The sequence below is a fragment of the Plutella xylostella genome, chromosome Z, assembly GCF_932276165.1.
Source record: "Plutella xylostella chromosome Z, ilPluXylo3.1, whole genome shotgun sequence".
NCBI lineage: Eukaryota > Metazoa > Arthropoda > Insecta > Lepidoptera > Plutellidae > Plutella > Plutella xylostella.
In genome coordinates this window covers 5,405,933-5,433,198 of record NC_064012.1, presented here as the reverse complement: position 1 = coordinate 5,433,198, position 27,266 = coordinate 5,405,933, and the positions used below count along the sequence as shown (strand labels likewise).

The 27,266-nt window shown below is 37.3% G+C and overlaps 1 protein-coding gene across 1 annotated transcript; it reads right to left on the bottom strand.

Annotated features, from left to right (window-relative positions):
- Window positions 1-258: 258 nt before the first annotated feature.
- On the bottom strand, window positions 259-26,403 carry LOC105387090 (ras-related and estrogen-regulated growth inhibitor). The gene is made up of 5 exons (XM_011557767.3): window positions 26,115-26,403; window positions 9,942-9,998; window positions 8,140-8,213; window positions 7,512-7,694; window positions 259-2,380 (listed from the first exon to the last, which is right to left on the bottom strand). The coding sequence occupies exons 1-5, from the start codon at window positions 26,200-26,202 to the stop codon at window positions 2,150-2,152; spliced, it is 633 nt and encodes a 210-aa protein (XP_011556069.1). The 5' UTR covers window positions 26,203-26,403; the 3' UTR covers window positions 259-2,149.
- Window positions 26,404-27,266: the final 863 nt, after the last annotated feature.

The following is a 27,266-nucleotide window of genomic DNA, read 5'->3' as shown; positions in this document are numbered from 1 at the left end:
TGTTAGTGACTTACGAAATATTTACATTTTATTTACAACTCTTGAAATAGCTAAGTAAATATATGTATAAGTATTTTGGTCGTAGACCACATATAAGTATAAATTCTTTACCGCAATTTCTACTTATTTGTGATCTCTTTCCACTATAATCTCACTTTCGTTGTCAAGACATACATGTATTCACATATTTACAATTAGTACCTATTTACTTTACCTAACTAGATTATTTTTTTGTTATTTTTTAAGTTTTTTTTTTTACATTTTTATTTATTTTTTTAAGAAGCATCGGCCTAGTCTAGTGAACGCTCAGATAGTGAGTATTTAGTAGTTCCTACTAATGATTGAAAAAAATATCATGTACCTAATGCTTACAGAATCACCTCCTGCTAAAACCTATACTATTTTGAGTTACAACCGCTTGTCATTTTGATCGACGAAAAATTTACTGAGTTTGAAATTAATGAAGTTTTACGTGTTACGTCATCAAATATCAGGCAGGGGGGTCACTCTCTAAATCGACGAACGACAGAACGAGAATTGTCACGCAATCGGCACTCTTAACACAGCGAGATAGAGTCGAGATTAACGATCTTTTTGTTGTTCCGAAGTTTCGGTGTGCTGCGCCAACCAGAAGGACTAGCACGGGGCGCGTTTAAGACGTGACAAGAGTTCTCCGTCGCGCTCGCTCTTGAGGCTGGCTGATCTGAGCGAGCGCGATGCAAAACTTTTGTCACGTCTTAATTGCACACCGTGCTACTACCCCAGGCTCTATCTCGTTGTATTAAGCGTGCCGATTGCGTGTCAATTCTTGTTCATTCGTTCGTCGATTTAGAGAACAACCGCCCAGGCTTTTTGTCGAATTATTGGAGTTTGCATTATGAAAATTACGATTAATACAATTTGTGGTGTGTGTGTGATGTGTCCGACTCGACTGAAGTACCACCGCAGATAACGTGCGGCTCCCCAATCAACAATTATTACCGAATTCCTCATTTTAAGTTGCTGTTTTTGACATAATTAATTATTGGACTTGGAACTGATTTATATTATTATTATGAACGGTATGTATTTTTCTGTTACTTGATGATATAAAATAAACGCCGGCTTAATGAAATCGTCATTTTTCGCTGTAATTTACATAAAATATTGTAATGGACGGTTCTTATGAATTTCATTGAATAAGATTGTTCTGTTCCTTGATGTTAAAATAATACGAGTGTACAGTAAAGCAAAGTGATAAGTACCTACCTACCCAAGCAGGTATGCAGAGCAAACTGTTCTGAATGGACACTGGGCGTTTCAGGAAAGAGATACAGTACCTAAATTGAAACCTGAAATTTTTATACAAATGAAAAGTCAGCACTGAGACTATTTTCGAAACTTTAAGAACTATTTTGTTGTTGAAACTTGGTAAGTAATTGTGTGGTAATTGAATTTAAGTAAGTAGTATTTATAAGTGTTTAAAATATCAATTTTCTTATTTATTTAATCTATGTATGTAATGGTATGAAATCCTTCATGCACGAGTCCAACTCGCACTTGGCTGGTTTTTATTTATTGGATTTACGTTGCATCTTCCCAAAACATCCAGAGTCGCAGAATTGAATTAAATAAATAATAAAACTTAATTATTATAATTTGATGATCTCAATAAAATCTTATCTACTTAATCATTGCCTATATTATAATTGTTTATGTAAGTTATTAAACTATGAATTCCTGTCTGTGTCGTGCAGTGCACATATCTTTATATTTTCCTCTATCCCCTCCTTTGCACCCCCCATACACACATCTCTCTCCGAAAAACAACAAATAACGGTACTTACTCAACAATAAGTATTCTTAATTAAACATTAATACTATGATTAACAACGAAATAAAATTTACTAAGTACATAAAAATACGCTATTACGGTATGAATAGAAAAGGAAACTATAAAAATAAGTTCATCTGTAACAAATCAATACTGAACGGGAACGAAACAATTAAACCATCCGCTCAACACAAGCACTATCGACTGTACTCCAAAGCTGCATTCTGATTGGCCAATTCAAACCCGCCATCTTGTTTCGCTGTCAAACACAGTCGACAGTGCTGCCGCTCCGCGTGACTACAGGCAGTCGCAAGAGAAGCCGCGAGGCGGCGTGGGTCATTCCTTGGGTAGTGCGGAGTCGCTCTTGCCCCGTGCGTAGGCTCGGGCGGTCTTGTTGCCGAGCATGCGGTCCAACAGGCTGTGTTTGCAGCGGCGCCGCAGGGCCAGCACCTCGCGGCTCACCTCGAGGAACACCTCGCCCACCTGGCTCACCTGCTCCGCCGCCGCCACCTCCTTGAACGTGCATTCGAAGTCTTTGGCCAGGATCTCGCCTTCCTCGCCGCTCACCTGTGGATGGAGAGCGTGTGTCATGCTCGTTACGGTGATGGTAGTCTGGAATTATTAAACTGTGAGAAGGCGGCCCTTTTCAAAATAGATATGATCTAAGTACTGTTTCTGTTAACTGATTAAGTTAGAAGTGGGATTCAAAAGAAAGAAGATGGTATCAGCAATCATCAGAAATGAAGTAATTTGCTAGAGGACAGAGAATCTACTAAACTGAATGATATTGGTACATTAGGGCCATTTCGACAATATACTTTTAACCATTGCCACAGTATTGTGACTGTTTTGCATCTATCTGAAGGGCTAGTACGGGGCGCTATTAAGACGTGATAAAAGTTCTCCGTCGCGCTCGCTCTTGAGGCTGCGCGATGTGAGTGCGCGCGATGCAAAACTCTTGTCACGTCTTAAATGCGCCCCGTACTAGCCCTTCTGTTCCGCGATACATGTAAATCTGTGATTAATAAATTTCCCAAGATGACATCAGCCGCAAATGCCCCAGATAGGTGGCGAAGCCGGCGAGACGCAGTTTACGTCACATGACACATCGCGTCTCCACTGTTGAGACTTCAAAGACCGGTCGTATAACCTATTAAAAAAATTGGCCAAGTCCAACTCGCACCTACCCGAAAAAGTATTATATTTTATACTAAAGGGTCACACACTTTTACCAAAGGCTAAACGTATTTTAAATTGTAATTATTATTATTATTTATTTATAATCATTGCAGTGATACATAGGGTACAGAAGAATTCCCACAAAACCAATATTTTTGGTTTGACTGTGGGTCGTAGTAGTCTAGTGGCTAGTAAAGCTGTTATTTAAAAATTAACAAAATAAACAATATATTGACTGTGTCAAGTAAGCAGTGCAAGGAAGGTACCACTCTCAATCATAATAAGTTTTAAGTAAATGTTTTTTTAATAATTTTTTAAATAAAGATAATTTTTTCTCATTTTTAATACTTACCGAATAATAATAATTACCGAAAATAGTTTGTCTCTTGCTCTGACATTATACTGTAGATCATAGATTTCATTTTGATTAACTTTGTTGTGCAAGCCACCCTAAAACATTATGTACTAACTGATAGACGTTTGACAGGCGCCTAAATAGGTACGTCTAGCATTTGGTGAAATCACAACTTTGGGCGTAAAGGGGTTTATAGTGCAAGTTCCGGGATTATAACTGTAACATGGACGTATACATAATAATATATTAAACATACCTAACATAGCTCTATGTAAATTTATAAGTAAAATTGACTCTGTTGCAGAATAGATTACGAGTCACTAGAAATTACTGACAGCCTTTATTATTTAGTTAGTACTTACCTAGAAATCGGTCGGACCGCATCATCACCTTCCAGGAAACAAAAATCATCCGCAAATATCTTTGGCTAGTAGTGTTCGTCACTTCAGACTAGTTCAGACCTTTTCAGACATGGGGTTGGGGACAGAGCATTAAAAATTTTTTTTTAAAATACTTACATATTACTTACCTACGAATCCCCAAAACATATTTTTATGAAAACATTCTCGATTAACCTCGACGTTATATAAATATGAGGACATGTAGTTTATAAATAGTTAGTTTAACGACACTCGTGTCGGCATTGTACGGGCATCAGAATGATACGATGGCGGCGGGCCAAGTCGTGAGTCGTGACGTGCTATCGCTAACGAGACGTAGGACGTAACCGCGTGTCGGTCACTAACACCGGTTTCTTCACCCTATCCGTCTATACGAAATAGACAGCCCGAAAATCCAAGCCGTTTCTCACACGCATCACGCTGTGTATTGCGTGAATGCGTGTCTAGACGTTGCTTGTATCTACGCATAGTCGAATATACAATGCAATACGGGCGGTAATGGGTTCATATTATAATTCACGCAACCCGCAACGTGATTCGGGGCAGTGTGAGAACCGTCTAAGGCAAAACATTTATATTAACGAGAAAAAGTTTGGACACCAGACCCTCAAGGGACAAGTGACACAGAAAAGGGTGGTGCTTTTCTTGTCTGGTCAGCGTAAGACCGGAAGTTTCAACAAGCAATTGCTACTGAGGAACAGTAGCAATTGCTTGTTGCTCCATCCATTATTGCTATTCCGATAGTATTCAATGAGACGTAAACTTATACATATTTTTTTTAAATTCACCTTTGCATTTAAAATAAGAAAGGGCAGTATTACACACACTGCACACCAACTAATGCAAGTGACACGCCAATTTCCGTTTTACAAACTGAAACTTTGACACAAAAGTTTCAGTACAAACGTAAACAAATGAAGCGAAGTTTTTAACTGAACCATGCATCGGTATTGGATAGCTTTATAAGAGCTTTATTGAAGGCAAAATTATAAATTTTAACTTTAAATACGAGATGTATTTGATTTTCAAATTATTCGAGTTGGATTTATCCGGATTATTGCAAAACGAAAATTAATTTCAATATTTTCACCGCGTATTTAGATTGTTCCTGTGGATTTCACGTATCGTTGGCGTTGCAAGTGATGGCTGATTCCGACCTGTCTGTCTGTCAGAGTCCAGAACTACAGGTTTCCAATTTTCGGCATAAGTAAAATACAATACAACGCTGAACAACATCAGTATTTAGATATGAATATTTTTTGAAATGTTCTCTTCATTCTGACGGATTTTTTAAAACCGCTACGGGGCATGTACACCAAAACAGACAGCTTTCAAAGGTGCATTCGATGAACAAAAAATAAAAACTAAAATGTGTACCTACGTACATTTTTTAACCCCGAAATGTTAAATAATAATATTAAATCTCGATATTGATCGATTTTACTTTCCGAAATCTTTTGCAAACCAATAAAGAATGCCGACTTTGAAAATATACGCTAAATACCTATAATAACAAAAAAACTAACATCCGTCTTATCGGATGTAACCGACTAACCGTATCGTCGGAACGCGACCGTATCGCCGAGGCTGCGGAAGAGGAGCGCATCTTGGCAACCATGCAAGGTCGCTGCGGACACAGCGCAGGCCGTCACAGAGTGGACATTTGCACTATTTACCTGCATTTGTAACTGAAGCCTACGTCTGAAATAATGGTCTGAGGCCATTTTTGCTAATATGGAGACTAACTGCCATGCTAAGTTGGAATTGTGGCCCTAAGTTTATTTTTAACTTTACATATCAGCCGAATTACTATCGAAAACTCAGAGCTCGCGGGCACCGCACGGAATATCAAATATGCAAAGAAACAGTTCCACTTACAAAATGCAATCAGCAAATGGCCCCAATTTTTTTAAACATTTAATGGTTTTTTTTTACAAAATATTTACGTTTCTAGTTGGTAATATTCTGATGCTCTGTTCCATGTACTAAAATATTAAGTTAGTTATTTTCGATTAGGAGTAATTTGGTGATTTTTTTCAATGGATCTTTCTGGCAGTGTATATATGAAACCAGGTGACTGAGTCCACCCCGTGAGTTCAATGTGAAGAGACACTAACGGGAATTTACGACGGAATTATAGGAATCTATAGCCTCTTGACAGTGTAACATGTTTTATCCCACGGTACCAAAGATATTAAAAAGTCATAACCACTGAATAAAAATAGGTTGACTAAGGACCGTCTAGCTTTGACAGTAAAATGTCAGAGCAAGACACTGTAAGCACTTAATTAGATTATGTCAATTCATTATCTTTACTGTGCAGACTAGAACTGTGCCGCTGAGAGTTCCACATGTTTGCAAGAATTTTCTCGGTCACTGCTGTCTTTGTTATAAATACAACGGTTTTAAAACGCCTTGACATCTCATAATACGTAAGATGAGTATGTCGTTTAGGCAGGAATGCTATTGAGAAAGTTAATGATGCATTTTATTGGACGTAAAATTTTACAATTATTTGTCCGCAAATAAATTATTCACCAAATAGTACAAATAGACTTTAATGTCACACTTAACTACTACTCGAGCGAATTACCTAACTGTGCACCTGACTGACAAACATCAGAGGTCGTATTAACTAGCTTTTGTGACCTGTCTCAGACGCACCATATCGGCTTTGTTCCCGACGACGAGTAGACTAGTGGCTAGTAACTAGTGGCTAGTAACTAGTGGCTAGTAACTAGTGCCTAGTGCTTCGTGGCTAGTGCTTGTTCCAGTCGGAGTCTGACTGACCTGTCTCAGATGCACCATGTCTGCTTTGTTCCCGACGAGTAGACTGGTAACTAGTGGCTAGTAACTAGTGGCTAGTAATTAGTGGCTAGTAACTAGTTGCTAGTAACTAGTGGCTAGTTGTTAGTGGCTAGTAACTAGTAACTAGTAACTAGTAACTAGTAACTAGTAACTAGTAACTAGTAACTAGTAACTAGTAACTAGTAACTAGTAACTAGTAACTAGTAACTAGTAATTAGTGGCTAGTAACTAGTAACTAGTGGCTAGTAACTAGTGGCTAGTAACTAGTAACTAGTGGCTAGTAACTAGTGGCTAGTAATTAGTGGCTAGTTACTAGTTACAAGTTACTAGTTACTAGTAACTAGTAACTAGTGGCTAGTGGCTAGTAACTAGTATCTAGTAACTAGTAACTAGTAACTAGTAACTAGTAACTAGTAACTAGTAACTAGTAACTAGTAACTAGTAACTAGTAACTAGTAACTAGTAACTAGTAACTAGTAACTAGTAACTAGTAACTAGTAACTAGTAACTAGTAACTAGTAACTAGTAACTAGTAACTAGTAACTAGTAACTAGTAACTAGTAACTAGTAACTAGTAACTAGTAACTAGTAACTAGTAACTAGTAACTAGTAACTAGTAACTAGTAACTAGTAACTAGTAACTAGTAACTAGTAACTAGTAACTAGTAACTAGTAACTAGTAACTAGTAACTAGTAACTAGTAACTAGTAACTAGTAACTAGTAACTAGTAACTAGTAACTAGTAACTAGTAACTAGTAATTAGTGGCTAGTAACTAGTAATTAGTGGCTAGTAACTAGTAACTAGTGGCTAGTAACTAGTAACTAGTGGCTAGTAACTAGTAACTAGTAACTAGTGGCTAGTAACTAGTAACTAGTGGCTAGTAACTAGTAACTAGTGGCTAGTGCTTCGTGGCTTCATGGTTAGTTGCTAGTTTCACTTGTATTCTGACTGACCTGTCTCAGATGCACCATGTCGGCCTTGTTCCCGACCAGGGCGAGCGGCACGTCCGGCGGCAGCTGCAGCGACTGCCGCGCCCGGCGCACGTACGTGAAGGAGGCGCGGTCCGTGATGGAGTACACGAGGAACAGCGCGTCCGCCCACGCCGCCACCTCGCTGCCTGGCAGCTCTTCTAGCGACTGGAAGAGAAGACTGTGGTCAGAAGTGTACCACTACCGACATAGTATATATCACTTGTTACACCTACCGAGTAGAGTGATGAGACAGTATCGTCGGCCGACCACTCGACTCGGTCAATTGGCCGAAGAAACTGTCTCGCCATTCTACTCGGTAGGTGTTATCAGGGTATTAGAGCCACAGCGACGTCACTATGGTGTGCTAGTCTAGTAGATCTGTCAGATCCATGTATATTACTTGAGATTAAGAAAAGGAATGCTGTTTATTGGTGGTAGTAAGTGCAGAACGTGTAAGATAGATTTTCAACAGGAACTTAAAGTTAAAGGGGTAGTGGGAGTAGATTCTTTTAACTACCAATATATTAAGCCATGATAAATACGGTGTAGGTCATGTAATACGTAATATTGTCGTTTGTAGGCTTAAGCTGATGAAGTGATGAAGGCTTACCTTGGGACAGGTGTCCAGGATCTCGAACAGTATCGGCTCTCCGTCTAGCAACACCTCATGCTTGTACTTGCAATCTAAACAAGAAACATAGGTTCATTAGTGGAAAGAACATAATTAGGTACTTAGTCTATTATTTATTTAGAGAGTTTTTTTTATGTTGTTTCTGGGGACTCGTTGTTAGGTTAAAAAAATCGTATTTATTCAACCTACGCGGCTTAAAGTATAAGTAAGTAAATGAGTTCATGAAAAACAAGGCGATTCTCTGATTTAATTCTATTCTCATTTAAAGTAATTAGTAGGTGTACGAGTTTTTATTATTTTTGGTAGTTGCTGGATAGTCGTTGTTAGGTAGATACTTTTAATTTCGTATTTATTCAACCTACGCACAAAAGTAAGTAAATGAGTTCATGAAAATCAAGGCAATTTTCTGAATTAATTCTATTCTCATTAAGTAATTAGCAAACGAAAAAAATAACATTTCGAAGTAAAACATTAAATAAAATAAAAGGGGTTTAAAGTAAAATCTACTAATTAGTCATTGGAAATTTTGGGGATAAAAATATACAGGTTTGTTTTTCCAGTTCCAGTTTCCAATAATAAAGGAAACAAAGAAATCATTTATTTACCTACTCACTCATTTAATCCTGAAACAGGGTGTTGCTAACTGAGGGAATCATTCTGAACAAAGGATATCGGGCTTTTTTTGCCTTGCTTTTTTAAAAGTCGCAAACATATTTTGTAGTTATTTTAATTTAAAAAAAAATGGGAAAACGTAAATAATTACATAAACGTTAATCATATTTTGAGGTAACTTTTTCGTAATTAAGTACACTAATTACTCAAGAGCACTGCTCAGTAAGTTAAAATATCACTCCAACCCACAGATATAGTACCTATACCACTGGATCTAGATTTAATCTCCTATTCATTAGAACTAATTTTAATTCTGTTCGCCGCCGCCGTGGGGAAATTTTCCTTACAAAACGCCTAATGTCCTTTCTCGACATCGGGTAACATAACATGTTAGGTACACGGGGAAATATCAACCCTCGTAATGAGAGTTCGGAATAGGACGATATAAGTTAAAGTATATGCCTATGGAATAATCTCCCCGAGAACATTAGGAAAGCTCCTTCCCGCAATGTCTTCAAGCGACTAACCCGTGCTCATTATCTTAGCAAGTTAGATAAGTAGCATTTTCTTGTACCTCTTTGAATATTATAATTTTGTATATATTATTGTATATATAATTGGTATTCGTATATATATATTTATTGAATTTATAGTATATTATGTATATTTTATGTATATTTATTAAGTTAATTATCAAGTGACTTTATTTTGTTTTTGCTTTTTCAATTTAGTAACTACTTTTTTTTTTGTTGCACCTTTCTACTAGTTTTTCTGTACCTCCTGTAGGTTGGCTGGTAGAAAATGCTTTTAGCATTAAGTCCACCTTTTGTACACTTATATTTCATATTTGTGCAATAAAGTATCAAATAAATAAATAAATAAGTAGTGCGAGGAATTACAGTGGTGATGAGTCCGCGTTGTGCTATGGTGGGATGAGTGATGACAATGCTCGAATAACAATGGGGACTTAGGTCTCAATGGTGATGATGATGATGTGGACGGTGGTGATGATGATGATGATGTGGACGGTGGTGATGATGATGATGATGTGGACGGTGGTGATGATGATGATGATGTGGACGGTGGTGATGATGATGATGTGGACGGTTGTGTTGATGATGATGTGGATGGTGGTGATGATGACGTGGACGGTGATGATGATGACGTACCTTGCTGGTGGTCGTACTCGCCGATGTACCGTTTGGTGAGGAAGCGCACCGTGAGGGCTGAGGAAGAGGATATGCCGTTAGTCATCACATCCATAACTACAAACTAATAAGTGCTATACATACATAATTACATATACGGGGTGTTAGAAATACTCGCTATACTTAAAGGCGCTATGCAAAAAGACAATTCGCGTTGCTTAGCAATGGTCGCTCAGCGTTTAGCCCTATCCGCACCACGAATATTTCACCGCGCGATTTCTTTTCGCAATTCTGTAACACATTGAATACTATAGGAGTATCCGCTCTAGTGAAAAAAAGGGGGAAAATAAATTACATGTTTGTCCCAGCCGGGATCTGCATAGAAGTGACAAAAAACGCGCGAAATTTTATTCGTGGTGTGGACAGGGCCTTAGACTCGGAGATATATCGCTCAGCCGCCTCGTCGACACTCGCTCGCTTTCCGTACCTCATCATTTACACTCACGAGCAATGAAATAGTTCCACCTGTCATTGACGTTCCACATAATCCACTTGTGATTGCAACTTTTTCATTGCTCGTGAGTGTAGTTACGAATTCTAGTTCAATTCGCTACTCGAGTTAGAGGAATCACTATATAATGCAGACCCTCGATTTTAGGGAAATACATCTTCAAATATTCAGCATTGTTAGTATCCGACTCGATAGCACTTTACTAATCACAAAACTTTGTAATAGCTTAGCATCTTATCTAGGTATTACAAAGTTCCTAAGATAGTTTCTAGACAATAATTCTAGAATCTTAAGCGGCACCGCACGCAATTTAGCAACCATAGAGCAATAACATTAAGTACTTAATTATTAATTAAATTTTACATTTACAGCTTCATGGCGTCCATTTTTGGATTTATGAAGTAAATACTTATCAGAGTGTATTTGAATGAATTGAATCATCGGCATTAACGTATTGAACCAACGCCATTAGCAGGTGCAGGCATGCAGATCGGATATACTTATCAATGAAAATGCGAATTTTTCATTTAATTATGAGGTGCTCAGACTGCTGGGGCCCTATTACGATGTCAAAATGAAATAACATTTACGAAGTAACTATATTGTCAAACTTAATACATTTTGAATCCGAAAATCATTGTCAGAACAAGTTCGCGATAGGTACACTGAGCCAAAAGCATCACGGTTGTTGTATTGGCCTTTTTAGCCCCTATTTCTCCATAGTCAGAGATTGGTTCATCAATTAAACGTCATCTCCATATAAAAAAATCATGACAGATGTGTCAAAAGTCCACCACTACTTAAAACCTGGTTATGCTCAAACCGACTATGGAGAAATTGGCACTTAGGGCGTCTTGCACAACAACGTTAATCAAAATTAAATAGTTTGTCTCTTGCTCTGAAAGTATAATGTCAGAGCAAGAGGTCATAGATTTAATTTTATTTAACTTTGTTATGCAAGACGCCCTTAGTGTGATAATTCTCAATTACGTTCTTTCAGATCTTGTCAGACCGATTACGATTAGGTACTTCTGGCTAAGAATATTAAATATATTTCTGGCAACAAGCCTTATTGAAGTGAACGTTTAAAACGAAACGCGGATGACCTGAATGAGTCGCCAGGCGCGGCCCGGATCACCCTTCACCTGAAAACGTCAACGTTAACGTAACGCGTATTAAATATCACGGCTTATTTATAAACCACCCTCTTTCTTATGTATAGGGTGATCGGGAAAATGCTGCTCAACTATACAGTATGTATTTAAAGCGAGATGTATGTAACATTTCTGAAATTGGGAGACCTATTGTGCCTTAGGGCACGCCTGATGCAGAATAATAACAAATATAGATAGATTGATAGAGTGTGAACTTTTTATTTAAACACTCATCTCGGTCAATCTTAGGTTTAACCTTATGTTATGATTATAATCACACGGAACATGCTTGTAACATACTCATATAACACCTCTATAGTCAGGCAGCTCTGGAACCGACCCGCTACAATAGATCAACACTGATGAATCTCCTGCCGGGGACGGTGGAACAATGTGTCACCGTCGTCAACGCAAGACGATCCTGCCTGAGAACGCTTTGATCACAACAGGACACTACGACATCTTGATTGAACGGTACCGTACCGAAGCTTATGAGCGTTTGTCCACCGCCGCCCTCACCGTCACGTCACCAAGAACGAGATTATTTCAGGCCGAGTTTAATATGACTTGACGGCAACGTGACGGATGTGCGGTGGACACGGTTTCTTCGGCGCCGTCATGTCGTTCTCGGTATCGTGACGGTGACTACGGCAGTGGACAAGTGCTCTATGTCTGTACTCTGTACACAACAGTACATTGACAAACTGTATTCCAGTAAAATGATCCTATCATCTGCATATGCCCCAACAGAACCCTAGCCCTACAAACGTAGGCCTCTACTCCGGCTTAACGGAATACGTACTTTCGGACAACCGTTATGAAATCGGCGGTACCTACTTTCAACGCCACGTAGCTAGAGTGACCGCCCTGTGCTATCGATCATGTCGGCCTGTCTACAGCCAGGTAACGAGAACTGACGTCGCCCGTAGGCTGAAATGCATTACTGTAAAATAGACTATTCCCGAACGGAGTTTCAGGCTAGACTCACTGAAATAGTATATAGCTACCATATTTCGGCAAATAGAATTAATATGCATGTTGCATGTGATTCAAATACTTGCCTGTAGGTAATTTTTTTAAGACATTTTTTTTTTAATAGAGAATAAATCGCGACCGCTTCTAATATTTGACGTACGCGTCATTTACTTAGATCGGATGTCAAGTAAAAAGTGTAGATACCTATGTCAATTTCAGGCCGAGAGAGCGAAGAGTTTTCTGTTCAATAGTCAATTTAATTTACTGAAATACTTTAGTGTATATTGTAATGCCACGCAGCTGAGTTGATGTGAGTATCGAGTATGATTATTTGATAGCCGGAAAAACTTACTGTAGAAGTAGAACTTACGGTAGAGTAACCACTCTACCTTGATAAAAAAACAAACGAACAAATTATCCATCATGCAATGTAAACAACATGCATTAAGTCCACCTTTTATACACTTATGTATATCTCATATTTGTGCAATAAAGTATTAAATAAATAAATAAACTTTAAATGAAACCGTTATGCTCCCAAAAAATTTTTTTTGTATAGTCGCAGCGCTGAACGATGCACCATTGAACACCAAAATAATACTAATCGTGTGTAAAGTAAGCGAGTACGATTGCGAGTTATTTCTGTTTACGTCGCTCAACAAAGTGTTCGTGAAATAGCCGGGATTGCGTGTAAACGATTTACGGCACATTTCAAACATAAACGTTAAGCGGCGGTCGAACTCGCCACGATGTACATATTTGTGCGGTATTAATGAACTAGGCTTTTCTTACTTACTTAAATTAATAATTTATTAATACTTAAATCTTAACTTTTAACACTAGAAAAAAATATAATAATGAGAAGTCACACGACAAACAAAGCGATCATGCCAGTAGCTCGTCAGGTAGGTGGATGCTACTCACCTATAGCTTAGCTGTGGTGTCAGCTAAGACCATATACAGAAAGAAAGTTGGAAACTTATAGGTAACCGCTTACTTTTTTTTTCTTTGCCAAAGTAGCGCTGATAAAAATGTCCATAGTAAAGTAAGCGCTCACAACGAGTGAATATTCATGTCAGTCAACACCTTAATCTTAGGCACTGACTGACTGAGTAAATGCACCTTAGAACAGTTAAAGCAATACTGGTTTCTTCTAAAAATAAATTCGCATTGACTACATATTTATTAGTTTGGAGCGAAGGTTACTGGGATTATTTTATTATTGATCGGAATGTAGCGATCGATCTGTCGAGGGCGCCCACGCACCTCGTGAACCAATGAAATGATATAATATAACACGGCCATCTCTTTCAACCTCACCTATATATTGGAAATAGCAAAGCCAAAGCTTGTTTAATATTAATATTGCATAAGCATAATTGAAATTATTAATAGTGTTGATAGTGTCCTAGATATTTTCCCAAACTGAATTTTTATTTTACACTCACGAGCAAAGAAACAGTTCCACTTAAAAAATGCAGACACCCAACCACCTCATTTTTTTTATATATTTTATATTTTTAAATAAAATATGTATTTACGTTTTTAGTTGGTAATATTCTGATGCGTAAATGCGTTTTAAAAATATTTTTTTGTGATTTTTGGAACCCGGATAAAGTGAAAGTTTAGTATTTTAAAAAAAATTAACTATATGTCCTAGAAACTTCGGAGTTTTACTAAAGTGTTTAAAATGACGAAAAATAGGGTTCATAAAACATTGTGCGTCGTTACATGTAGTTAAATATTGCATAAGGCGTCATTAAGTTAGTTTTTTCAGCTTAGGAGTAATTTCATGATTTTTTGAATGGAACTTTTTATTTCCTGTGAGTGTATTAACTAATTATCACTTTCTTTTAAATTTTACGATTAAATGCTCACATTTTTCTTAATGTTTTCATGTAGAGCTAACACTGATCTTTCAATGAAACACTTAAAAATAATTGTGAAGTTTGTTATTTGGCGGAATGTTTAATTTTCAATTGTAAAATTAAGAAACTTAGTTATTTTTAAGGTTTATTAGGTACGCAATATGTGCTTACATATTTATTTGAATAAAATGACCAGTTATGATTCAATGTTTTTACTATTGATGGAATAATAAAAAAAAAAGCAAATGACTTCCACATTCACGTTTCATAACTGTCACGAGGTATGTCAAACGGAATCACGAATTCGAAAACGAAATCAAATCAGTGAGAGGCCGTTTTCGGCCGTTCAGTTCGAGGTGAGTGAATGATATATACAGGATGTTGCCAAAAGGGTATACTAAGCCAAAACCAGCATGTGCAGCATATAAGCCTGAAACTGAAATCAGAATTTCAAAATTCATGAAAAAAAAAACTTTTTCCATAGAAACTAAGTTGGTCACGTGACTTTTTTACTATGGAGATGATTTTTTCGCGAATTTTGAAATTCTGATTTTCGATTAGGGCTAAGAATGCTACACATGCCGGTTTCAGCTTAGTATACCCTTTTTGCAACCCCCTGTATACAGGGTGAAATTATGTAATGCCACATGGAGGAAGTACTCTTAAAAATGTAGATACAGTGTGCGTATGGACGTGTGTCAGTACTACATTGTATACAGTAGCATTGCCGTGCATGACTCAGATCAGTTACGCTATTGAATGTAATTCGTTTATTGAAACATTTTTATTTTTAGACATGCTCCTTCATGCTCATTGAAATGGGTGTGAATCCAGTGTTTATTCATTTGTTAACCCCAGCCGCAAACTATGATTGTTGTACGTTTTACGTGTGTATTCCTGTCTTCTTGTAGCTATGTATGTACCTATCTGCTTGTAGCTATGTAAAGCCTTCTTTTCTTATGAACCGATTCATATGCTAATTTTATACAAGGAAGAGTTTTTTTACACACACATCATCTTTTTTCATCATGTTTATATATACTACAGAAAACAGTTACTTCCACTTTAAAATATATTATTAACCCCTAACTCATATACTTATTTATTGTTATACGCCCAAAATGACATACTATGATTTTTGCTAAAAGTCGAGTTATTAAATCACCAATGACACGTAGAAAACGATGGAAACTGATAGGCCTTAGGATTAATTTAGATTTTTGCATATTTCTTTATCACGTGTTCTTCAGTATGTAATAATATACTTATAACATAATATAATATATACTTATATGTAATGTATATAACATACCACTAGCAACTTTCTGTAAGTATATCCAATATTATACTTAAGCAGCAAAAACGACCAAGATCAAAGGTTTATTTATGCAGTATCAATTCGTTGCCGCTGGCACAAACAGACAAAAGTTATGTGAAACTACATTATATAACATAGGGTACAGTCAGCTTCGTAACTTGCATTGCACTTTTTAGGTTTTTACCTTGTCAAACTCACAAACCAATGAGAATATTTGAACGAATGAATAATTGGTTTGTAAGGTACTTTACTCTTTTACTTTACTTTGTAAAATTGAGATGTATGCGTTCCATAGAACTGATAAGGATCACAATTATATTATTAATTTATTGAACGATTCACCCTTTCACTTTTCTACATACCTATAAACTTTTCTTCAAAAACCGGCAACCAATAAAACGCTATTTTACTGCAGCTAATAAAAAAGCTTCACATTATCCACTTATGAAGCTGCATCATCATTGGCCACTGCATCTTGACAGATGATTGTTACAGCGGCTGTGGGTTTTGAGAGCCACATTTTCTCATGTGGCTGAACAGGCCTATACGGGCCTTACACTGCTTGCCACATCGGACACAGGCATAATTCGGGTTTGGCGATGCTTCCAGATGTTGATTAAGCCTCTTAGTTTTTAACTTTTCCAACCATTTCCCATCGTGTTTTGATTTGCCCTGATGCAGCAGTTGTCTCCATACTGGTCTGTCCAATGCCAGGGACTCCCAGTTATCTTTATCTATCTCGAAGTCGTCCATATCGCGCTTGCATGAGTCCTTGAATCTCAGTAATGGCCGCCCAACTGGTCTGGTAGCATTGGCCAGTTGTCCCAACATCACTCTACGGGGCAGTCTTTCTGAAGCTGAATGTACAATGTTCTCTTTGCTGTCTAGCAGACATGTAATTGCTCATTATCCTGCGATATCTGATGACAAAATACTAAACAAGCCCCGAGTTAATTGCTAGTCTGCATTTGTCATGTTATTAGCCTGTGTAAATCAAGTGTGGGTTCCGTACGCTCAAATAGAGATACGTTTAATTTGTTTTTTTTATCCTTATCAAGATTTTTTTTTTAACTTTTCCTGCCAGTTAAATGTCACGTAACCAAAACTAACATATTAAGATGTTTCTAAGGAGATACTTTTCTTTCCAGAAATTTTCTAATATTGTTGATTAGTTATTTAGAATGGCCCACTGTCACCTTTTTTAACTACCTGAATTTTTAAGTTTTAATTCGTTAGTAAATAATTAAGGCCTGTAGTTACATGAGCAGGAATAACTATTAAAAGTTAATAAGCACATAGTTTATTTGTAATTTCCTTCAATAAAAAATCTGCCCATTTCCCATTTACCAAATTAACATATTATTCCGTCTGTATTGAAAATACAACAAAGGGCTTAATATTCAATCAGATGCAGTAAATGTTATTACTTCATTAGCCAGCTTAGCATGAGTGCCCGGACGCAAGCCGGCCAGCTGCAGAACCCTGGAGCTACAACAACGGCCCAGGCACATATTACCATGATTGCTACCAACCGCAGGCCAATAAGCCCTCAGATTCTGTAACTTTCAGTGGACATGTGTGTATTGTTAAGGTCTGTTTACAACAAACGAACATAGAGCTAGAACAGAAGATTTTTTTTCGTGATCTGTTGTGTAAACTAAAGCTCATATTCAGACAAAAGGAAGGTATAATGATTATGTAGTAAGAGCAAGAACACAAGAACGCGGTTTGTCGCTCCACTCAAGGACGATTATCCTTTCCTACCCGAAGTCGCGATATCTTGCGATACACAATAGATTTTATATTGTGTCTGATGTTAAGGGATTTAGGTACCTACTTACCTATTTTATAACTCTTATGTTAAGTCTAGATACTGTTCTTGTTAAAAATATTATGTGTTTAGTTTTTACGATAGAATTAAGTACTTACTTATGTAGTAGGTGTCATTTGTTTTTGGCAATAAATGCTATTTTACTTTTTTTAACTTTTTACCTTATTTAATCGGCCCGAAAGAAGGCTTGTTCCTTTGATGTAAATTGTCCTTTACAGTAAGTATTAATTTTCAATGCTATTTGCCAAATGGATTCAACAGATAATCTACGTCGCCTCGCCTTTTACATCTAATGAATCAATTTCATCCATTAATATCAATGGGCTGATGTGGTCAAATAAGCATTTTGATTTGTCAACCTCTTGTATTTTCAATATAAATTAGTTTCTTGTTACGATTTTTAAAGCTTCATGTTAAAAAATAAATTTATAAAATGTGCATATAAAGTCGTTACGTTGACAAGGCAAGATATGAAGCTGGATAACTTTCATATCTATTCAAGGATGGAAGAGCTAATATTACATTCCTCTTTGTGTTTCATAAAATTTCATTTTAAGTAAGAACGTAGGTACTTTGTGCATTTTACTCGTATCTTTTTTAAGAATGTTCCTGATATTAAACCGCGGAACTCAAAGGTTTCTTCCTCTTGACGAGGTCTAAGCATGATTACAATAGATAGAGGATGTTCCAAAGTAGTATAGTACGTTGTAAGGGGGTGGCACAAGGAAGGCTTAGATGACCAAGCAATTTTTGTCTTTTGGAAATTTGCTAAAAACAATTTTACTTCTCCATAAAAAAAAATGGTCACTTGACTTTTAACTATGGAGAAGCTAATTTTATTTCATTAATTTCCAAAAGTTGTTCATAGAGACTGCCGGAGTCACCCCTTTCAGTTTACCACTTTTGCAGCACTCTGTATGTAACTTGTTGCGTGGCGCGTTCGTCTCGAGTGCTCGGGGCGGGCGGGGTACCGTGTCGGCAGGGCGGGCGGGCGGCGGAGGCTTTCTAGGCGGCTTTCGCGCCGGGAACCGCGCTACCAGTGTTAATGATGTTAACATATTTTTTGATTATGTAGATTTTTAGTAAGTATTAGTTAAATATATCATTCTTTAAGCCAATGTAAACTTGGTATAGTTAAAAAAGTTAAGAATAAGTTAAAATATTATTGATATTCAAGGTTTATTAAAGTAATACTATTTTAATTTGATTAATTAATTCATAGGTAGCTGTCATCCAACATAGTATTCCCAATTAAAATTCCCATTCAGTGGCGCTCCCTTGCAGTTACATCTAGAGACAAAGGAATATATGCAACTTCGGAACTACTGAACGGATTTTCATGATTCAAACACATCTGAGACCCCTTTTTCATCGTTGTTCCAAAAATCAATTTTTTTTATTCTTATATATTTTTTTATGTTCGTTTATTGGCTTGCGATTGGCTGGGCGTGCCGGCGCAGCCTCTCCCGACCTATTTCCCCGAGGCGTCAGGTGAATGACCTGACGGCGGCGGCGGCGGCGCTCCTGCAGCCTGGCTGTAGTCCTGCGGGTGCATCCGTGGCCTCGGTCCAGTCCACGGCCGCTCGTCCTCAGAGCACCACCCTCGAGCAGATCAAGAACTTGCAGCGCTGTTGAAAGCGCGCGCGGTTTTTCAACGTTCGTCGTACTTTTGCAAGTGTTTGCGGGCGGATTTAAATTTTAATATTGCGCGGAATAGTGCGTTCTGATTTTTTCAAGGACTATTGAGATTTACAAGGCCGAAAAAAACTTTACATCGCGCGCAATAATTTATTCAAAGAATTTTTTGGTGCAAAAACTAACTTTCTTCAAAGAAGTTTTAACGGCGACTTTCCAAAAGTTTCCTGAACTTTAATCATTGCCGGACTTCCTATGCAACCGCTATGTGTCTGATGCTGTCTTGGCTGGCGTGCTGGTTCGGGGACCCTCTGGGCGAGCTGGACAACTCACCCTTCCACTACGGCTGCTGCTACTGCATGCCCCTGTCCGTGATCCGCACCGAGCCCACCCAGGAGACCTCCGGCTGGCTGTGAGCTGTGAGCTGTGAGCTGTAAGTCACCCTTTGTTTCTAGCAGTAGAGTCTGAAGCGGTTTGCTGCGCGCGGTTTTTATAGCGAAATCTGAGTCACCGGCTGTGTGTGGATTTTTTAATACAGGGCGTAAGTATTGGATCGGACATAGTTGCAGATTTTCATATTATGTTTTCCAAATGTTAATGATACTCCGAAAAATGATAAACTATGTCGAAATTAACGTTGTATCTAAGGCAGGCTCTAGTGACCGACTTATTATACTTTACACGAGATCGAAAAAATAAGACTTATCTGCGAGGGTATGGCTTTTCGGAAAAGTTTTTCAGTCTGATCACTAATCATGTTGTGCATAAACTGCCGGCACCACAGATTAAATTTTATTATGCTTTATGCTGAGCGCTGTTATACTATAGGTAGACTTAAATTAAATGTAGGCTCGCGTTTTTTTCGGATGTAAAGATAGCAAAGTATGTTTCTTTTCAGGTTTTTCGTAAATACCTTTTACGACACCCAAAGCGGGGAAAACTATCTTCTACTCATCGGTGGACACAAATTATAAATTAATTGTTTGCGACGCTCGCGATATTTATTCATAATTATACTAATATTAATTCATTGTATTTTAGATTAGATTAATTCATTAAAATCATAGTAATATTAAGAATTTCTGAAGCTTACAGCTTTTCTTAGGAGTATCAGTAATATAATATTTGACTTTAATATTGATTATAATTCTATTTAAGTATAGTATTTGCTGAAAAATTGTATTCAATATTGCGAAATAATTGAGAATTACGTTCGGTACTCAGCACTTGTTGGTTACTCTGCAACTTAACTGAACTCGGCGTATGGCGAAGGTTATTGGCTATTCATTGTACGATTTGGTCTGCAAGTATTTCATGATGGAGTTTTTCGTTGTATTTATCCTGCTTCTGTGTCGCGGCGTGGTGGCAGAACCTGACCCCGAGACCCCGCACCTTTCGATCTTGCCCTGCTTCATTCTGTTATTGCAGTTCGTGTTCATATACATAGCGTTTGTGTTGATATTTTTCTTTGAGTTCTGTACGCTTGAAGAAAGAGACGATTATGAAATAGAAGTGCGAGTTTTGCGATTTTAATAGTACTTGTGGACTATAGATAAAGTTTTGAAACTCTATTATCTGTGGGTGTACAGGTACAAGGGTAGCAGTCTGCGTCTAACTTAAGGCAGTATATAAAGGTAAGGTAGCCTATATAGCTTGGTATCTTATAATAAAAATATATTTAACGAGCTCGGTATATAGTAATGTATACATAAGTAAGTAAAAATATACGGTAACTTTCAAATCTAATCCATTAATTAGAATAAAATAAACAAAGGAAAACAGGAAAACACATTTTCAATTGTCTTAGGGGAAAAACAACTAATTATCTCTGAAAATACGAATTATATGTTAATTAACTAAATACTACCCCGCTCCGGTTCTGATACAAAAAAGGACTGTATTCTATGGATTAATTAATGTTTTTTCTGACTAATTTCCCGATAAACATTCATCAAAATCATCATTAGAGTGTTCATCTTTACAAGTGTACTCAATCTACACATCACAATCATGATCGTCACAACATTCTTCCTCTTTATTGCATATGTCATCATCAGGACATCATCATCATCCATAATACCATTCCTTCAACGTCACTACCTGACTGATCATCATCCCTTCATCATCGCTACTATCAGAATCTTGCTCTTCATCATCACACTTGTATGCATACTATTGTCGATCAGCATCTTGGCAATAGCCATTGTTTTGATAATCATCGCTGGCTATGTAATTGACTGCAGCGAAGACGCCTAGGACTTATGACTAAAAGCTATAAAGTCGAAAGATGGCGAACTCTGGTCCTCACCAGAGGCGTCAGCCAAGTAAGAAGTATAGTGACTCGTATTCACTAAGACATTTATTTCTCGTAAATAAATTGATCGATTTGGAGGAGATTTATGTTTTTAAATTTTTATCTTTAGATTTTATTATTTTACCGCCAATGTTTTCTCGTGTCTTTCGGGGTTTTTGGTCAATACAGATTATTTAAGGTAAGCGTCCATCTATCGGTATCGTAACCATCGTAAGTACCAAACGGATTTACACACATAGTATGGAGAAACGGCGTCGTCTCAATGCCGGTGAATTGAAAGCACTTGTGAGAATTTCTACACAAAAGAATACTGAAAGCGATGCGTCCGTTACGTGCGTGCCGAAAGGTGGATGCTGATCCTTTAGATTGAAATATGTATGTATTTAGATTTAAAACTTGCCAATCATCGAATTTGCTTGTTCAGCTTTTATGTTTATGTAGTCCTAAGTAGATAATGCTTAAGCTGATAAACAATCCTGATGTGATTTTTATAGTAAATTGTTTCTCTATACATACTCATATGATTTAAAATAATTTCAGTTTTTTTTTTAAGATTTTAGTATTACTCCACAGACTTTATGTCCGTGCCTTCAATTGACAGTTTAATTGGTTTAGTACTACTTAAATTGGCATCACTGCTTGTGAGTTCATTGTGTTATTGTCAATATTGGTTCTTCAAAATTATTCCAAACATAAGTGTTTAATTTAATTCAAACAAAAATATACAATAGGATTGTTTACGTCGAAGTCTAATAAAATGCTATAGGTACATAATATTATTAAGAAATTTAGTAATTATCCATTACCATGTTTAAAAAATATGAGTTTATCATAGCATAATTAGTATGTAATTAAAGTTAAGCATTCTTATTAATTACACTTGATAAAATAAGATTTATTCAAAATAATGTAACTTAGATTAAGTATTGGTAACTATTATTCTGCTATAAGTATAACAATAAAATTGTTACTTTGCTTTTAATTTAATTAGTAATCATTTTACTATATTATACATTTTCATTATTGTTTACTATTTACTATTTAGTATTGGTAACTATTATTCTGCTATAAGTATAACAATAAAATTGTTACTTTGCTTTTAATTTAATTAATAATAATTTTACTATATTATACTACATAAATATGCAAGTAAGTACATTATGTATTTTATGCAGTAAGGGCTTAGTATTAATCCAATTAGATAATCGAATTGCATGTATTGCTCTTTAAATCTAAGATAGAATAATTATCATAATTATATTCGTAGTATAGTACCTATACCTAGGTGTTTAGAATGAGTAATGATTACTTAATATAATAAATGTAGAGGTAAAATTAATATTTTTTATTTATCTGTCAAATTATAAATATACCCAATCGAACAGCGGCCGCTATTATACGGGTTCGACGTTGATAAACTCGTTTAATGCGCGTTCCACCAATCACATCTTATACATTGCGAATCGCGATATAGTGACGTTTATCTATAGATGATCGCGTATAGTCGCTTTCTATCGGGACGATATCTTACTCAATACAAAGGGGTTGGAGATACCATGCCAATTTGTCTCGATTCGAGCTCAAGCCGCACGGAGTCACTCTATATGACGAAAAACGAAATATGTAAGAGCTGCTGCGCGAGCCAAGACTCTATCTCGTTGTTATAAAAGTACTGATTGTACGACAGCTTCCAAACCGTGTTCGTTAGTTTTTCGTCAGTATAAAGTACCTAACCCTTCACAGCCTATTATAATAGTGTCAGGGATTTGGAGTAGGTATCCAAAGAGATCGTGAGGTTCTAGTTTCGCAGATATATCGCGCATGATACACTTTTATGAATAGTTACCGACCTACACAAATTCGATAGGTCTTCTGCAAATTGGTAATTTGGCAAGCTCAGCCTAGACAGCTTTATTAAAAAGTATTTATTTAACACCGCTCAGCAAAATGTATACCTACTTAAGTAGAATGAAATTTAAGACACAGGTTTTAATCGTGAAGCTTTTAACCTTCTCGAAGTTTTAAGATACCGCGCAATCTACCATACGTTCTGAGTATAAGGGTGCTTAGATAGAGAATCGAGTTCCCTGTATCTACCTGTACCGGTAACCTGATTATGCGAAAGCGCTCAAGACATTTAAAAATCCGGGAAGTGCTCCGTGAGTGAGCGCTTTCGCATAATCAGGTTACCGGTACAGGTAGATACAGGGAACCCGATTCTCTATGTAAGCACCCTAATGCAAGCCTTCTTTTAAAGTATGACTTCATTTGCTATAATTACAGACGTGTGTTGGTTAAGTGTTAATAGAGTCCCTCTATATATTTAATCATGTATGGCAAAGATGGAACATAATTATACAGCATCTACATGTACATAATAACAAAGATCGATTAAATTGATCCTTTTGTTTCTTTGAGCTAAGTGCCAATTTCTCCATAGTCGGTTATGTAACTGACCAGGGGATGGTTTATCAATTATACGTCATCTCCATATAAAATTCTTGACAGATGTGTCAAAAGTCAACCACTAATACCTGGTTATGCTCTAACCGACTATGGAGAAATTGTCACTAAGTCTCAAAGCTGTAGCGCATGATTTAATCCTAACTATATTTATATTGTCATTTACTCGTAACTACGTACTCACATGCTTTTGATTTAACGAAATAAAGAAAGTAACTCACATTATTTTATGCGTTCGTTCCAAAACGGATGAACAATTTGAAATATATAAAATACTTAATTGGTGTTTTGGAATATAATATTCTTTAAATTATTTTTTTCTTCGTGGATTCCTAAAGCTACAAATTACATCTTTGTGCCTTATTTTGGTATTTATGCATACCATAACACAGAACAACGCGTAGTCGGGTGTACCATACTCAATGATAAAAAATCATAAAACGATGATAGCATAATATATAGAGCTATCTTCGTTTAACAGCATATTTTACGTGGAAACACTCGTCAATATTCATTTGACTGAACTAATAGTAGGTGGCGTTTCACACACGGCGGCACACGCCACGTCGGGCGGCATCAGTTCATTCATTCATTCACTCACGAGCGGTGACAGTCGGGCTGCGGACTCGGAAGACCGGCGGAGCGGATCCTGCAGGGCTAGCACGGGGTCCAAGACATGCACATCAAGACTGAGATCACTTGATGTGCGCCTCTTGCACCCCGTACTAGCCCTGCTGCCGATACGCTATGTTTATATCTCCCTAAAAACTATTTCAACATTATTCTACTTAAATTAAAAAAAAAACTTAGGTCAGCACTTTTTAGTGCTTACATATATTTCTTATACATAAAAAATATGGCTATTATATCTATACATAGTAGAAATCGCGCCGCTTGCCGCTTAGCTCAGCGGGTTAGTGTTTTATCAAGGACATGTGAGGTGAGGTGAGGGTAGGAGTTTACCCTTCGCAATATTATTTTAATATTGTTATCAGACTAAACTGGCACTGGCACCGATTTTGGAGCCCTTATAAATAGTGGAATTTTCCATAAGTACTATGACTTAGGTATTGCACTCTTTTTCAGATGCCACATGGATAATATAAGACTAGCATATTGTCATAATCACTAGAGCATTAGGGATTCGAACCCAAGACCTTGCGTCAGTGTATTTATTAGGTAGTCTGTATAGTAACCAATGGTGGCAAAAAAGGTTTTAACATACTTTTCCGATTTCGCTTTGCCATCTTAGTAATTTTGTGTTACTTAATGCTATTTTCGGTCGTAAGGATCCACAATCAAAACCAATAGGTGTCTGCGCGATAAAATCTTTTATTTGTAATATTTGTACAATAAACAATTAAATAATAATAATAATAATAGTTAGGAGGACGGTCCATGATTTTGTATTTTAGTAAATTAAATACAAATTCTACTTTTAGCTTAATCTTAGTCGATCAAGTTACCCGTTATCATCTTCTAAATAAATAAATAAAAAACAATGTTCGGTTGGAATCAACAGGTGTTTAGACCTGACCTAACGCAAACGCGGGCGTTTGGTTCAGAAAAAGTTTGAGAACCTCTCATATACTCAAAGGAATGAACTTTCAGAGAAAGTTTCAGTCCAATTGCCACGCGCCGTTTAAATCGAGACAGCGCTGACTATGTACTTAATTAACTTAGCCTTCATTACTCTTTAGTACCTCCCTGCTATTACTTTTCTTTGAAGAATATTTTAATATATTTGTTCAGATAAAAAAAGGAAAGAAAGTTGCGCGGCAACCTTGTAAACCAATTAGCTCTTGAGTTATTTCACAAGACTTATAAATACGCGCGTTCGAACACAAATAGGTGTGTAAAAGATTATCACTCGCTCGGATGTAGGTGTAGGTCGGTAACCAGCCACCGCGGAAATAGCTGACGAAACGAATGTAGACCAACAGCTGAAACATTTTGACACGCACTAAACAAAACACAATGTCACGTTGTTGAATTAAATTCTCAAAACCATTTAACTCTTCGCTTCATTACACTGAAGCTTAATTAACATGAACTACCACTGTAAGTGATAAGGATAAGAGTACAGAATATAATGTTTTTGAGGTTAAAGGCTCAGCTTACTTACCGCTTTTCCCCACCGACGGTGCACCGACGACTGCGAGCTTCACCTCCTGGAGTGAGGACTTCTTGCGGCGCAGCCCACGCGAGGCCATCCTGGAGACTCCGCCCCCGGCCGCAGCCCTCGCCCCGCCCCCTAGGCCCGCCGAGGTGACATGCTCAACTAGGTCAAGAGGACTAAGGCAAGGTCAACTGTAAAACCGCGGTGGTTTGCGAGTGGTTAATGAGGCGGTCTGACCGCTCCCGGCGGCTCCTGCGGCACTTGTGGCGCCCTGGCGACGCTCCAGCCGCCTCGGCCGGTCGCTCCGTTGTTTATATGCACACAGAAGCGCGCGTGCCGTATTTACAACTATAAATACACTCTGTCGGGAATCCGAGCGGATTTCCCACGAGATTGGGAATAACGGATCTCGGTTGCACTTATTTGGGTGGAATTGCTCGGCTTTGTGTGGTTGAGCGGATAGTGGGTGGTTTGTGACGGAGGCTGTCACGGTGGGATACTGCGCACTACTCGTTGGAATATTGAGCTGTCAGTCGCCACCGCCGCCGCCGGCACTGCCTGTCGACTGATCGGACAAGGACTGCAGACAAGCCTTCAGTTTCTAGTATTCATGGAACCCTTTCAATCATCAATTAAAGCTTAATTTTATTTGTTAAACCGCTTTGCTGATTATTATATTCAAAATTTCGTAGTTCTAATGGGGTGTTGAAATCATAATGAGCATTTTTCGCCCTACTGCAAAATATTGAAAAGATAGAAAAAGTAATGGAACAGTTAAAAAGAGCGGTACTTTTTGTGTGCATACCTTACAGCTTAAAAACTTACCCCCTTAGGCCCACTTGCGTGGATCACAGGGTTAAAAATATAAACTCAGAGGTAACTAACTCAGGGTTAACTTTGTAAAATTTTAACCCGGACTTTAGATTGCGCTAATGGAAAATAACCCTGAGTTAGCTAACCTGACGTTTCTTTTTGCACTCTGTGAATCTATGTCCCGTTCCAGGCTGAAAGGGACCAAGTTTCTATTGCCGTAAAAAACATTTTTTTCTATCTCGTTTTCACCTCACGTCTTTGGATAAAACTATCCCTCTCTATTTCCATTTTCGCAATCTGTCAGTAATTTGTATTTTATTATAATTTTGTTTACAAAGTGTCATA

Bases quoted from the DNA above. Each gene is read 5' to 3' on its own strand.
- LOC105387090 (XM_011557767.3), bottom strand. From the start codon at position 26,202: ATGGCCTCGCGTGGGCTGCGCCGCAAGAAGTCCTCACTCCAGGAGGTG. The intron at 8,214-9,941 runs GTACGTCATCAT...TTTCTTGTTTAG, and splicing joins CGAGTACGACCACCAGCAAG to ATTGCAAGTACAAGCATGAG. The intron at 7,695-8,139 runs GTAAGCCTTCAT...CTTCTCTTCCAG, and splicing joins TCCTGGACACCTGTCCCAAG to TCGCTAGAAGAGCTGCCAGG.